A 15,727-nucleotide genomic window follows, 5' to 3' on the forward strand; every position below is an offset into this window, starting at 1 on the left:
TGAAGCGAGAAGAGAAGTTCAGAGAAAAAAGAAAAAAAGAAACGAACAAAGCCTCCAAGTAATATGGGACAATGTGAAAAGACCAAATCTATGCCTCATTGGTGTACCTGAAAGTGACGGGGAGAATGGAACCAAATTGGAAAACACTCTGCAGGATATTATCCAGGAGAACTTCCCCAATCTAGCAAGGCAGGCCAACATTCAGATTCAGGAAATACAGAGAACGCCACAAAGATACTCCTCAAGAAGAGCAACTCCAAGAAACATAATTGTCAGTCACCAAAGTTGAAATGAAGGAAAATATTTTGAGGGCAGCCAGAGAAAAAGGTCGGGTTACCCACAAAGGGAAGCCCGTCTGACTAACAGCTGATCTCTCGGCAGAAACTCTACAAGCCAGAAGAGAGTGGGGGCCAATATTCAACATTCTCAAAGAAAAGAATTTTGAACCCAGAATTTCATATCCAGCCAAACTAAGCTTCATAAGTGAAGGAGAAATAAAATACTTTACAGACAAGCAAATGCTGGGAGATTTTGTCACCACCAGGCCTGCCCTAAAAGAGCTCCTGAAGGAAGTACTAAACATGGAAAGGAACAACCAGTACCAGCCACTGCAAAAACATGCCAAATTGTAAAGACCATCGAGGCTAGAAAGGAACTGCATCAACTAACGAGCAAAATAACCAGCTAACATCATAATGACAGGATCAAATTCACACATAACAATATTAACCTTAAATGTAAATGAGCTATATGCTCCAATTAAAAGACACAGACTGGCATATTGGATAAAGAGTCAAGACCCATCAGTGTGCTGTATTCAGGAAACCCATCTCACATGCAGAAACATACATAGGCTCAAAATAAAGGGATTGAGGAAGATCTACCAAGCAAATGGAAAACAAAAAAAAAGGCAGGGGTTGCAATCCAGGTCTTTGATAAAACAGACTTTAAACCAACAAAGATCAAAAGAGACAAAGAAGGCCATTACGTAATGGTAAAGGGATCAATTCAACAAGAAGAGCTAACTATACTAAATGTATATGCACCTAATACAGGAGCACCAAGATTCATAAAGCAAGTCCTTAGAGACCTACAAAGAGACTTAGACTCCCACACAATAATAATGGGAGACTTTAACACCCCACTGTCAACATTAGACAGATCAACGAGACAGAAAGTTATCAAGGATATCTAGGAAGTGAACTCAGCTCTGCACCAAACGGACCTAATAGACATCTACAGAACTGCTCACCGCAAATCAACAGAATATACATTCTTCTGATCACCACACCACCCTTATTCCAAAATTGACCACACAGTCGGAAGTAAAGCACTCCTCAACAAATGTAAAAGAATAGAAATTATAACAAACTGTCTCTCAGATGACAGTGCAATCAAACTAGAACTCAGGATTAAGAAACTCACTCAAAACCAGTCAACTACATGGAAACTGAACAACCTGCTCCTGAATGACTACTGGGTACATAATGAAATGAAGGCAGAAATAAAGACATTCTTTGAAACCAATGAGAACAAAGACACAACATACCAGAATCTCTGGGACACATTCAAAGCAGTGTGTAGAGGGAAATTTATGGCCCTAAATGCCCACAAGAGAAAGCAGGAAAGATCTAAAATTGACACCCTAACATCACAATTAAAAGAACTAGAGAAGCAAGAGCAAACACATTCAAAAGCTAGCAGAAGGCAAGAAATAACTAAGATCAGAGCAGAACTGAAGGAAATAGAGACACAAAAAACCCTTCAAAAAATCAATAAATCCAGGAGCTGGTTTTTTGAAAAGATCAACAAAATTGATAGACCGCTAGCAAGACTAATAAAGAAGAAAAGAGAGAAGAATCAAATAGATGCAATAAAAAATGATAAAGGGGATATCACCACTGATCCCACAGAAATACAAAATGATAAAGGGGATATCATCACTTATCCCACAGAAATACAAACTACCATCAGAGAATACTATAAACACCTCTATGCAAATAAACTAGAAAATCTAGAAGAAATGGATAAATTCCTTGACACATACACCCTCCCAAGACTAAACCAAGAAGAAGTTGAATCTCTGAATAGACCAATAACAGGCTCTGAAATTGAGGCAATAATTAATAGCTTAACAACCAAAAAAAGTCCAGGACCAGACAGATTCACAGCCGAATTCTACCAGAGGTACAAGGAGGAGCTAGTACCATTCCTTCTGAAATTATTCCAATCAATAGAAAAAGAAGGAATCCTCCCTAACTCATTTTATGAGGCCAGCATCAAACTGATACCAAAGCCTGGCAGAGACACAACAAAAAAAGAGAATTTTAGACCAATATCCCTGACGAACATCGATGCAAAAATCCTCAATAAAATACTGGCAAACCGAATCCAGCGCACATCAAAATGCTTATCCACCATGATCAAGTGGGCTTCACCTCTGGGATGCAAGGCTGGTTCAACATACGCAAATCAATAAACGTAATCCAGCATATAAACAGAACCAATGACAAAAACCACATGATTATCTCAATAGACGCAGAAAGGCCTTTGACAAAATTCAACAACCCTTCATGCTAAAAATTCTCAATAAATTAGGTATTGATAGGACGTATCTCAAAATAATAAGAGCTATCTATGACAAACCCACAGCCAATATCATACTGAATGGGCAAAAACTGGAAGCATTCCCTTTGAAAACTGGCACAAGACAGGGATGCCCTCTCTCACCACTCCTATTCAACATACTGTTGGAAGTTCTGGCCAGGGCAATCAGGCAGGAGAAGGAAATAAACGGTATTCAATTAGGAAAAGAGGAAGTCAAATTGTCCCTGTTTGCAGATGACATGATTGTATATCTAGAAAACCCCATCGTCTTAGCCCAAAATCTCCTTAAGCTGATAAGCAACTTCAGCAAAGTCTCAGGATACAAAATCAGTGTGCAAAAATCACAAGCACTCTTATACACCAATAACAGACAAACAGAGGGCCAAATCATGAGTGAACTCCTATTCACAAAGGCTTCAAAAAGAATAAAATACCTAGGAATCCAACTTACAAGGGACGTGAAGGACCTCTTCAAGGAGAACTACAAACCACTGCTCAATGAAATAAAAGAGGATACAAACAAATGGAAGAACATCCCATGCTCATGGGTAGGAAGAATCAATATCGTGAAAATGGCCATACTGCCCAAGGTAATTTATAGATTCAATGACATCCCCATCAAGCTACCAATGACTTTCTTCACAGAATTGGAAAAAACTACTTTAAAGTTCATATGGAACCAAAAAAGAGCCCACATCGCCAAGTCAATCCTAAGCCAAAAGAACAAAGCTGGAGGCATCACGCTACCTGACTTCAAACTATACTACAAGGCTACAGTAACCAAAACAGCATGGTACTGATACCAAAACAGTGACATAGACCAATGGAACAGAACAGAGCCCTCAGAAATAATGTGGCGTATCTACAACCATCTGATCTTTGACAAACCTGACAAAAATAAGAAATGGGTAAAGGATTCCCTATTTAATAAATGGTACTGGGAAAACTGGCTAGCCATATGTAGAAAGCTGAAACTGGATCCCTTCCTTACACCTTACACAAAAATTAATTCAAGGTGGATTAAAGACTTAAATGTTAGACCTCAAGCCATAAAAACCCTAGGAGAAAACCTAGGCAATACCATTCAGGACATAGGCATGGGCAAGGACTTCATGTCTAAAACACCAAAAGCAATGGCAACAAAAGCCAAAATTGACAAATGGGATCTAATTAAACTAAACAGCTTCTGCAGAACAAAAGAAACTACCATCAGAGTGAACAGGCAACCTACAGAATGGGAGAAAATTTGTGCAACCTACTCATCTGACAAAGGGCTAATATCCAGAATCTACAATGAACTCCAACAAATTTACAAGAAAAAACAAACAACCCCATCAAAAAGTGGGCAAAGGATATGAACAGACACTTCTCAAAAGAAGACATTTATGCAGCCAACAGATACATGAAAAAATGCTCATCATCACTGGCCATCAGAGAAATGCAAATCAAAACCACAATGAGATACCATCTCACACCCGTTAGAATGGCGATCATTAAAAAGTCAGGAAACAACAGGTGCTGGAAAGGATGTGGAGAAATAAGAACATTTTTACACTGTTGGTGGGACTGTAAACTAGTTCAACCATTGTGGAAGTCAGTGTGGTGATTCCTCAGGGATCTAGAACTAGAAATACCGTTTGACCCAGCCATCCCATTACTGGGTATATACCCAAAGGATTATAAATCATGCTGCTATAAAGACACATGCACACGTATGTTTATTGCAGCACTATTCACAATAGCAAAGACTTGAAACCAACCCAAATGTCCAACAATGATAGACTGGATTAAGAAAATGTGGCACATATACACCATGGAATACTATGCAGCCATCAAAAATGATGAGTTCATGTCCTTTGTAGGGACATGGATGAAGCTGGAAACCTTCATTCTCAGCAAACTATCGCAAGGACAAAAAACCAAACACCGCATGTTCTCACTCATAGGTGGGAATTGAACAATGAGAACACATGGATACAGGAAGGGGAACATCACACACCAGGGCCTGTTGTGGGGTAGGGGGAGGGGAGAGGGATAGCATTAGGAGATATACCTAATGTAAAATGACGAGTTAATGGGTGCAGCACACCAACATGGCACATGTATACGTATGTAACTAACCTGCACGTTGTGCACAAGTACCCTAAAACTTAAAGTATAATAAAAAAATTAAAAAAATAAAAAATTTAGTCACATATTTCCTTCGTGAGCTTATTTGGTTACATCTGAAAATACTGAGAACTTTTATTCCATGAAAATGATTGTCCCCTCAATCAATAGCTATTGAATGCATCAAATATGTCTAGCACCGTTTCTGCTACACAGTGAATACTCAAATATATTTATTGGAATTAGCAACCATTCCCTTTTCTTTGCATCCTCTCCATCTGTTTTTTTGATTTTTTAACAAAAGCCATTCTGAGGGGTGTGAGATTGTGGTTTTGATTTGCATTTATCTAATGATTAGTGACGATGACCATTTATTCATATGTTTGTTGTCAGCTTGTCTTCTTTTAAGAAGTGTCTGTTCATGTCTTTTGCCTTCTTTTTAATAGGGTGGATTTTTTGCTTGAAGATTTATTTAAGTTTCTTACAGATTCTGGATATTAGACCTTTGTCAGATGCACAGTTTGTGAATATTTTCCCCCATTCTGCAGGCTGTTTACTTCCTTCATAGTTTTGCTGTGCAGAAGTTCTTGAGTTTAATTAGGTCCGACTCGTCAATTTTTGATTTTGTTGCAATAGCTTTTGAAAACGTAGCCAATATCAAAAAGGGGATTTCCTAGGTTTTCTTTTAAGATTTTCATATTTTGAAGTGTTACATTTAAATATTCAATGCATCTTGAGTCAGTTTTTGTATATGGTGAAAGGTTGGGGTCTGGCTTTATTCTTCTGCATATCAGCCAGCTATGATGGCACTATTGACTAGGGAGTCCTTTCCTTGTTGCTTAGTTTTGTTGAATTTTTCAGAGATTAGATGGCTGTAGGTGTATGGCTTTATTTCTGGGTTCTCTATCCTGTTCCTTTAGTCTATTGTCTATTTTTGTACCAGGACCATGCTCTTTGGTTACTGTAGCCTCGTAGTATAGTTTGAAGTAGGATAATGTGATGCCTCTTGCTTTGTTCTTTTTGCTTAGGATTGCTTTGGCTATTCAGGCTCTTTTGTTGTTGTTGTTGTTCCTTATGAATTTTCAATAGTTTCTTCCAGTCCTTTAAAAAATGATGTTGGTAGTTTTATAGGGATAGCATTACATCTGTAAATTGCATGGGATAGTATGGCCATTTTAATGATGCTGATTCTTCCAATCCATGAACAAGGAGTGTTTTTCTATATTTTATGTTGTGATTTCTTTGAGCAGTGTTTTGTAGTTCTCCTTGTAGAGATCTTTCACCTCCTTGGTTAAATCAATTCCTGGGTATTTTATTTTTGTTTGTGGCTACTGTGAATGGGATTGCATTCTTGATTTGGCTCTCACTTTAAATGTTATTGGTATATAGAAATGCTACCGATTTTTGTGTATTATTTTTCTTTGCTAGATTTTGGTGTTAGGATGATGCTGACTTCATAGAGTGAGTTAGAGAGAAGTCTCTCCTCCTTAATTTTTTTGGAATAGTTTCAGTTGGATTGGTAACAACTCTTCTTCATTTGTCTGGTAGAATTCAGCTGTGAATACATCTGATCATGAGCTTTTATTGGTTGGTAGATTTTGTATTACAGATCCCATTTCAGAACTTGTTACTGGTCTGTTCAGGTTTTCAGTTGCTTCCTGGTTCAATTATGAGAGGAGGTGTTTCAAGGAATTTATCCATTTTCTCTAGATTTCCTATTTTGTGTACATAGCGGTGTTCATAATAGTTTCTGAGGATCTTTTGCATTTCTGTGGGATTGATTGTAATGTTATCTGTGTCACTGATCTTGTTTATTTATTTAGAGAGCCAACTTTTGGTTTTATTGATCTTTTGTGTAGATTTTCGCATCTTGGTTTCATTCAGTTCTGCTCCACTTTTGGCTATTTTTTTCTTCTGCTAACTTTGGGGTTAATTTGCTCTTGTTTTTCTAATTCCCCCATATACTGTATTGGACTGTTAATTTGGGAGTTTTCTAATTTCTTCGTCTACCAGTTTAGTGGAAAGTCTTGGGAGATGGGCACCTGTGGCCATGTCTTGCTGCCACTGCCCCCCACACAAAATCCCTTGGGCTCTGCCCAGACTGGAGCTCCACCTCTGCCTATTTTCTGAGCAGATTCCCCTGCCAGTTCAAATGTCTGTGGGGATCATGGCATCTCTTATAGCTAGGATCCCAGAGGTCTGTGGCAAAAGTGGGTTGCCCCACAGTCACTTCACTCAGCCTTCCTTAATAGCCATTCAGGGCTGGGAATTAGTCCTGGCACTTGGCATCCCCATGCAGGGTCCCCAGCTTCCTCCATCTTCAGCCTCAGTTACTGTGTCACCTCTCTGTTGACTCTCAGTGTTTTCTCTCAAAAGATCTGCTTTAAGTATGTAGGTTTAGTCCACATTTTGGTGTCTCTTGGTGAGACAGGCGCTTTCTGGCTGCATCTAGTTAGCCCTCTTGTTCTGATCTCCTGAGGTGACATTTACACCTTAGGGTTTGATGGTAGCCAATAGGTTGGCTTTAGCATCCCTCAACTCAATGTCACAGTTGTTATCTATACTATTAGAATAAACTAAAGCAAAAACCATTATTATTTTAATAATCCATGACTGCCAGACAAAAGTGGCTATTTCCTTCTTACACTTTAGGCAGTGGTCTCATTGTCCCCTTGGTTTGCATAGATGGATACAGCATTGCTCTAGCCATACAATGCTCAGTCTTCCATCCAGACGCTCAAATGGAGTAAGTTCTTACTTTATATTTCAGCACCTGAACCCAAACACCATGTGTTCCATTTGACAGACCTGGAGGCAGACTTTACCTTCATGGATTAGGTCTGCTCTTAGATCAGGATTTTTCACCCTCTATGTAAGAGCGTGAGGAGCTATAAATAAATTTATCCTCAAAGCCAAAATAACAAGCCCCTCTTAATAAGGTTATTTCAGTTAACATAAGAATAGTTACAAAGTAAAGGTCTGCTAAATTTATTTGGAAATATAAAATTATTCCTCTGTTGTATAGTAGTTTCTCAAAACTTTAAACATAGAATTACCATATGACTGAGCAATTCCACTTCTAGGTGTATACCTAAAAGAGATGAAATCAGGGAATCAGACACTTTTGCACCAGTGCTCATAGAAACACTATTCATAATGGCCAAGATGTGGAAACAGCCAAGTGTCTATCAATAGATGAATGGGTAAAGAAAAAGTGATATGTATGTCAGTATACATATATATCTGTAGGGGTGATATAGATAATATTTACATATATTTTAATAATATTCTATTGGGGTAATACTTTTAAATATTTTGTGTTTGTGTGTGTGTGTGTATATATGTGTGTGTATATATATATGTGTGTGTATATATGTGTGTGTGTATATATATATGTTATATATATATATGTATATATCTCATCCCAATGGAATATTGTTCATCCTTAAAAAGAAATGAAATTCTGATACATACTACATGGATAAATTTTGAAAATATTATGCTAAGTAAAATAAGCCAAACACAAAAGAACAAATATTGTATGACTATATGATTGTATGATTTGTATTTGTATTAATGACAGAGGCTGGAGAGGCAGGAATGGGAAGTTATTGTTTAATGAGTACAAAGTTTCTGTTTAGGTTGATGATAAGGTTATTGAAATGGGTAGTGGCAATGTTTGTACAATTTTGTGAATGTACTTAATGCCATTGAATCATAAACTTTAAAATGATTAGAATAGTAAATATGGAGTTATGTATGTTTTGCCACAATGAAAAGAAAATGAGTAAGTAAACTTTTTTTTTTAAATTACTCCCCTGTGGTACAGTTACTCCATTCATCATCACATTAAGACTTCTTCCAGGTTGGGGAGTGTTGCGGGTGTTGTGAAAATGACCCCACTTGTGAAATCAGAAAACTTTCCCTTAAATCTCAGCTCTGTCACCTAGTAGGAATGCAAATTTGAGCAAGTCACTTAGGTCTATTGCACCTTAGTTTCTTCAGGTTATGCTGTCCAACAGAGTTGTTTTGATGCCTGTAATTGAAATGCATATAAAGTGCTTTGGAAATTCAAACAAGGCAAGTGGATGGAGGTGACTTTTTAAAATATATTCCTTTAGGGAGCTTAGTCGTAATACTGTTATCACTGAAATGCATTTACTAATTCATATTTAAATATACTAAAATATTAAGGTATTGTTGGTAAGACAGCCACAGTTATATTTCTAGTCTTTCTCTATTTAAAGTATTGAATCCATAGTTTTAGAATTAAAAAATGCTGAATTTCCAAGGAACCATATTTCTATTCAGCATTTCTATTCACCATTTCTATAATGAATGGGTTATTAAACCTTTCCATTTATCTTATTTCAATACCTTTTGTTCATTATGTAGCCTCATTGTACATACCTTAGGAAGAAGGGATAATTATATTACCTCAGAAAGAAGGGACAACTATATGATATCTTGTCTGAGATGAAAAACTATGGTCTTCATTCATACCTAAGTTTTTTTTTTTTTTTTTGGGGGGACGGAGTCTCGCTCTGTGTCGCCCAGGCTGGAGTGCAGTGGCGCGATCTCGGCGCACTGCAAGCTCCGCCTCCCAGGTTCACGCCATTCTCCTGCCTCAGCCTCGCGTGTAGCTGGGACTACAGGCGCCCGAAAAGTTTTAACGTATTTATTTTGCTACCTGTTCTGATCTTCATTCCAAACCACACCATTATCAGTCTCTACATTGTCAAACATGTAATAATAATTTGGCATGACATTATATCAAATTGGACATTATCTTGGAAGGTCCTTTGGATGCATAATTATATTGAAAGATAAATATTTTAAAAGTAACACATTTTATGCTATAACATCATAAGTTAATAGTAAAATTAATGTCATTGAAACAAATGCCAACTAATTTTTTTGTTTCCCTCTTTAGCGGTTATGTCTTTGACTATGATTACTACAGAGATGATTTCTACAATCGGTATGTGAATTTTTCATCCTTGTTTTCCTATGACTTAAATTATCTTTTAACCATTTTGTACATTTTATTCATGGGTGCTCTTAATTATGGTATTTAAAACAATATTATTATAGTTAAAAATAAAATACTAAATCCCAACAAAATATACATATTTTTATATTTTCATTATACTTACTTGAATACAGTGGATCTTGGAATTTTAGGACTTTGGAGGTGCTCAAACCTAAGATTTGGTGTCTAAGATTTAGATAAAATCCTAAAGATTTAATTAACTAATATTATCTGCCAAGTCATTTGTTGATTTAGAATCCTTCAAGATCAAGAGTTTGAAAACTCAGAAAAATAACTCCAACCTTCTAAAGTACATAATAAAACATGGAAAATGCTATATTGGGTAGAGTCTGTAAAATTTACAGATCGTTCCTGCTTTGCAGGACAGGAGGAGGCTATAAAGGTGATGATGCAAGACGAAACCATCCAATGAGGAAAAAACAGGATTGTCTCATGATCTTAAACATGTTTGTCAAAACATTAACAACTTTTATTCTCTTCTCTATAAACTAATAGGAAACGATAGTAAAGCTAATTGTTATTTAGTATACTATAATTTAAAACAATAAAAATATTAAGAATTAAGGTGTTTTAGTTCTTTGTAAAGAACACTTATCAAAAGCAGTTGAAACAGTGCATGCCTTCTCATTTCCTAACTCAGGACAGCATATGGAGTAGGCATCTGTTTTATCCCTTGTTGGATATTCCTTTCTAAGGTTGAATGAGCTTTGACAGTCTATCAATGTTGTGAACTATCTCTGAGAGTTCTTTCAATGTGTGATTCTCTTGTCAGGGTCACTTCTCCTCCATAGCTTTATATGTTTCATCACATCACATCCACTTTCCTCACTTATGTCGATAAGTTTGCCTTTACTAAATTCCTCTGACTGACTCCATACCTAGAGTCTCTTGAGTGGAGGAGTATCAATATCCCTATAGTGAGCTATTTCTTCTATAATTTCATTTACATTTAATTTGAGTTTCACATCTAGTGTTATCACTCTTCGATTCTTTGCTGCATTTTCATCTTTGTTGATCAATTCTTTCTTTTGATTATTCAATTTTGCAAAATGCCACGTTTTATCATTGAGAGATAAGGAAGCATTACAATTAATGATCTGAAACAAGTGAGTGAAGTGAACAATCAATGAACAGCAAAAAAAATCATTGACAGACTTTGAAAGATGGAATGTGATTAGTGATCATTGTTATTATCATGCACATTTATTATTTATGCATTTATTCGTGGAAAAGCTAGAAGCAAAGTTTGGACTTTATTACTTACCATTTATATGTTGTAGTAACTAAAATTTGTGTTGTCGGAGAACTGCTATTATTTAACTAATATCAGTAACTGAAATTTATGCATATCAGAGACGAGGACCAACTATACATAGATAGATTATTGGATTAAAAAACTGAGGTAAATATATTTTAAGCCTTTAATTATGAGTGAGTATTATGCAAACAACAAAAAACTGTTAGGTACTGTATAAAAATGCAAACTTAGAAAAAAGTTTTCAATAGATGTTTTAAAGAGGAAGAAACTGTGATCCTTGAAAGGGTCTTATTCTCTCTGCTCCAGCCTCTAGGGCCTTTTGTAAGTTCCACAAGAATTCCATGTTTCTTCCTGCCTCAAGTCCTTTCTCTATGTTGTTCCATCTCCTCATACCTCCCTCCACTACCTGCTTCACTTGACTCCTCATCTTTCAGATCTCAGCACGAACATCCCTCACAGATTAAATTAGGTTCCTCTGTTCTTCTCGCTCAGCACCCAGCACTGTTACTTCACAGCACCTCTCCTAATTTCTATTGCTATATTTCTTTCTGCAGTGTTTGATTCATGTCTGTCTTCCTTCCCCCACCTGAACAATGTTCAGTTTTGCTTATCTTTGTATCCTTGGGGACTATCAGTAAACCTCACACATAGTGGATACTCTGTATTATTAATTCATCTCTGTAGATTTAGAGACACAGTCATTTTCCCAAGGTCACCTAGCTAATTAGTGACAGAACTATGATCATAATCTAGGCATCCAATTTAGATTCAATAAGCAACTATGTGAATATGCACAATGGGGAGGGCAATATCAGCCTATGGAGCTATGCCGATTCCTACTTGGGAATCAGACCCACAACTGTAACTTCATTGCTGCTATGCTCAAACTACTGAATTAAGCAACTTATTTCACTAGTTATCCTTTCTGACAAAAAATAAATTTTAAGAATGATTTTCTCAAAGCATTTTATAATTTCTGTAAAATATATTTTAAATATTAAGAAGCTTATCATAACTTATTCTAAAAGTGATGCAAACATCTGGCAGCATTAAAATAATCCCATTTACTATTAAGGAAGGATATCTAGACTGTTTTTATACTATTTGAAAATGTTAGTTTTTGACAAGTTTAAAGACATTTTCTACTATAGCTTCTTTTTCACTTGCTACGACTAAAGTTTTCAATTAATATACATTGTCTTATACTCTGTCTATATAAAACCATTTTAGCATCTTTTATTTCCCATCATGTGACTTCCTTATACATTTAAAGAATTTCCACCTAACATGGAGTTTTACTCTACACGGTAGGAGACCCAAGTTCTGGTTGTTACCGGAAAGGGGTCCCAATTCAGACCCCAAGAGAGGGTTCTTGGGTCTTGCAAGAAATAATTCAGGGCGAGTCCACAGCACAAAACAAAAGCAAGTTTATTAAGAAAGAAAGGTGGTGAAACTATAGCTACTCCGTAGACAGAGTAGAGTATTCCCAGTATTCCCAAAAGTAAGAGGAAGAACACGCCTGCCCTAGGTACAATGCTTGTTTATACATAGGACGACAACAACAACAACAAAAACCATGGGGAGGTGTGCTCTACTACAAGGGTTTGTGATAAAGGATTAATTTTTCTTATTACTGTATTTTGCAAGAATCGATATGACTATCTTTAAAGCAAAATTAGGAATGCTTTTGTTCTCAAGATATGGAGATATCAAGACATTCCTGGGCCTGGGTCTGTTTAGTAAACATTATTAATCTGTTCTCTTAACCATAAACATCTAGAAGCTAGGAATAAATACCTAACCTCCTGGGAATGCAGCCCAGCAAGTCCCAGCCTCATTCTTCCTAGCCCTCACTCAAGATGGAGTCGCTCTGGTTTGAATGCCTCTGACATGGTAACTAGCCTTGTAACTTTAGGCAAGTCAGGTTTTCAGTTTTCTCATCTTTAAAAGGAAGCCAGGATTTGCATTTTACTGTTTAGAAATGTTAGCTCAATAAAATCATTAGATTAGATAGGTGATGGATGGATGGAGATAGATCGATAGATAGATAGATAATCAATAGATCCACCTTACTTGCCAAAGAACAAGAACCTTAAATAGTCAAATAATTAGAGAGGCTGTAGCTTTCAGGTGACTCTCTACTATACAAGAACTTAGCTACAGTACGAACAATTTTCAAAATCATTTATTTGTTTTGTGTACAATCTGTTTGGCATATAAGTGTGAAATAGATCAGTATGGTTGTATTGTTAACAGACTGTCTGAGCAGTCTGTGCTCTCATTAGTTTATTTTCCATTTTTGGCACTTGGCTAAGAAAGACATAAGCATCTGCCACTAGTGGATATACTCAAGAGTTCCCTATAAACATAGAATACCATGAAATAAAAACAGAATGGAGAGGCTGGACAAGATACACAGCTTACAGAGTCACTACTAATTCACAGTCATTTCTCATCAGTTACAGTCTTCTTGCATTTGTGTGTTTTTTTCTCTCTCTTTTAGTAGAGGTGCAAACTTGGGCAAGTTAGTTAATATCACAAAATCTGTTATGTCCTCTGGTAGGTGAGCATGAAATTAATTCCTAACTCATGAAATCATTCTAAGAATTAAATGAGGTAACATAATGATCAGCATTATGCCTGGTATTTTTTAGTGCTTAATCAATATTAGCTAGTATTAACAGTTAACAGTAACCATTAACAATAATGGGGCCAGACGCGGTGGCTCACGCCTGATCCTAGCACTTTGGGGGGCCGAGGCACACGGATCACCTGCAGTGGGGAGTTTGAGACCAGCCTGGCCAACATGGTGAAACCCCGTCTCTACTAAAAATACAAAAATTAGCCAGGTGTGGTGGTGGGCGCCTGTAATCCCAGTTACTCGGGAGGCTGAGGCAGGAGAATTGCTTGAACTCAGGAGGCGGAGTTTGCAGTGAGCCGAGATCGTGCCACTGCCCTCCAGCCTGGGGACAGAGCGAAACTCCATCTAAAAAAAAAAAAAAAAAGAAAAAAAAAAAAATAATGGTAGATGTATTTCTCATATTGACACTCATACAGCAGTGTCCATATAACTGAGAAACAAACTGGTTGGTCAGTTTTTCTTCCATAATAGCTTATTTGGGACATCTCTGGATTATTCTGTTTTCCCAGTTTTCCCTCTCCTACGCCCCCAAAGCATTCCAGCTGCAGCTGATCACACTTGCCTGCAGAGAGCGCTCAGCTGTTTCTGTTAACCCCATGCTGCTTGTTTAGGTCATGAAAACAGAAATTACACTACTTATATATAACAGGGCTAATTGCATATAGAAACTCGTTAACTCGGTATTAAAGAACTGAAAACGCAAAAAGACAACACTGTGATATACTGGAGTTAGCGACTGCAGGAAGCTGCTACCACCTCTAGGGCTGGAGAAACAAAGGAAGATTTGGGATCTCAGAAATTGCTGTAGAAAAAGAGCCTACAGGAATAGGGCTTAAAAAAAAAAAAAAAAAGAAAAGAAAAAGAGCCTACCAGAGCTGAACTATGCATAGGAGATTCTGTTCAGATGGTGCTGCTGTGTCTGAGTCCACAAGGAGAACCTGTGGTGCTGACACCCAAATCTCTGAGACGGGGATATGGGCTGACAGGTGCTGGGGTCTTTGAGGGAGCGTGGAGTGGCTGTTCTCCAAGTGTTGCAAAATTACTCAGACTGGATTCTGCTGCTGCTACTGGAATGAATTGTTGTTGCCAAGATGAAGAAACTAGATTGGGGTAATGCTGAAAAGAGCAGGAAGCCAAAACACAAATAAAAAGCAAAACAAGAAGGAGCAGGTCGCTTTTTCTTGCTCCAGCCTTGCAGTCTCTTTCTTAGGTCCTTTATTGGCTGAGCCCAGCAGGGAGCTAGCTGCCCAACCCCAACCCCAACCCTAACCCTCACCTCCGGAAGTGTGGTTTTCAGAGTTCCAGACCCATCTGTGGCTAGGGGTAGGTCTGAAACCAAGAAACAATAGCTTAATAACTGACGTATGTCCACATTATATTGTCATACTATTTCTGCCAGGTTTGGAGACTCTAATGTGATTGAGGGTTTCCAACCCTTAGAGAGTTTTGGCTTAGAAAACTTCTTTACACAACGTTCCACCTTACTGTGATTCATTGACCTGTCTATTCATGGTTTCAGGGATCATGAAGAGTATCATTAAAGAGTAGATGGGTGGTTATTCTAAATTCTTATCTTTTCTCTTTTACACAAAGCATTGTCCAATAATTTACAGCATTGAATGGCATTTTCTTTTAAAGGTCCATGTATGATGACTCTAAATGTAGGACACTGTATGTTAATACATTAAACATAAGTATTTATACTCTAACAAATAAAGTAAAAGGGGATGTATACCTAAAATTATATTTAATCTCCCTAGGGAAAGTTTTTAACTTCTGCAATGTTCGCTGTCTAAATCCAACCTCTTTTTTCAATAATATTAGGAAGAGTACTGATCAGTTTATAATTTCCAGTGATAAGGAGACTTTTATTAACAGAGAAAAACAAATGCCACAGGTGTTTTACCTCTATGTAAAACACGTATACATTTTAAATGATCCAAAATAGGCATTGTTCAATTCTGGAACCATTTTGACTTTGTGTTAATTGATCCAAGAAACTACTAGATTTGCAGTTAATGCAAGAACACTAAGTCAAGTTACAGTTGTTTCAGATAGT

The 15,727-nt window shown here is 37.1% G+C and overlaps 1 protein-coding gene across 9 annotated transcripts in view; it reads left to right on the forward strand.

The window, feature by feature from the left end:
* The window catches only part of RALYL (RALY RNA binding protein like), a 722,957-nt gene that overhangs the window by 640,611 nt on the left and 66,619 nt on the right, over positions 1–15,727 (forward strand). For all 9 annotated transcript variants that reach the window (XM_054498886.2, XM_054498887.2, XM_054498885.2 and 6 more), the window contains one exon: positions 9,650–9,697. In XM_054498886.2, the coding sequence (XP_054354861.2) occupies positions 9,650–9,697 (48 nt within the window). The remainder of the gene's footprint in view (positions 1–9,649; positions 9,698–15,727) is intronic.

The sequence above is a fragment of the Pongo pygmaeus genome, chromosome 7 (genome assembly GCF_028885625.2).
Source record: "Pongo pygmaeus isolate AG05252 chromosome 7, NHGRI_mPonPyg2-v2.0_pri, whole genome shotgun sequence".
Lineage (NCBI taxonomy): Eukaryota > Metazoa > Chordata > Mammalia > Primates > Hominidae > Pongo > Pongo pygmaeus.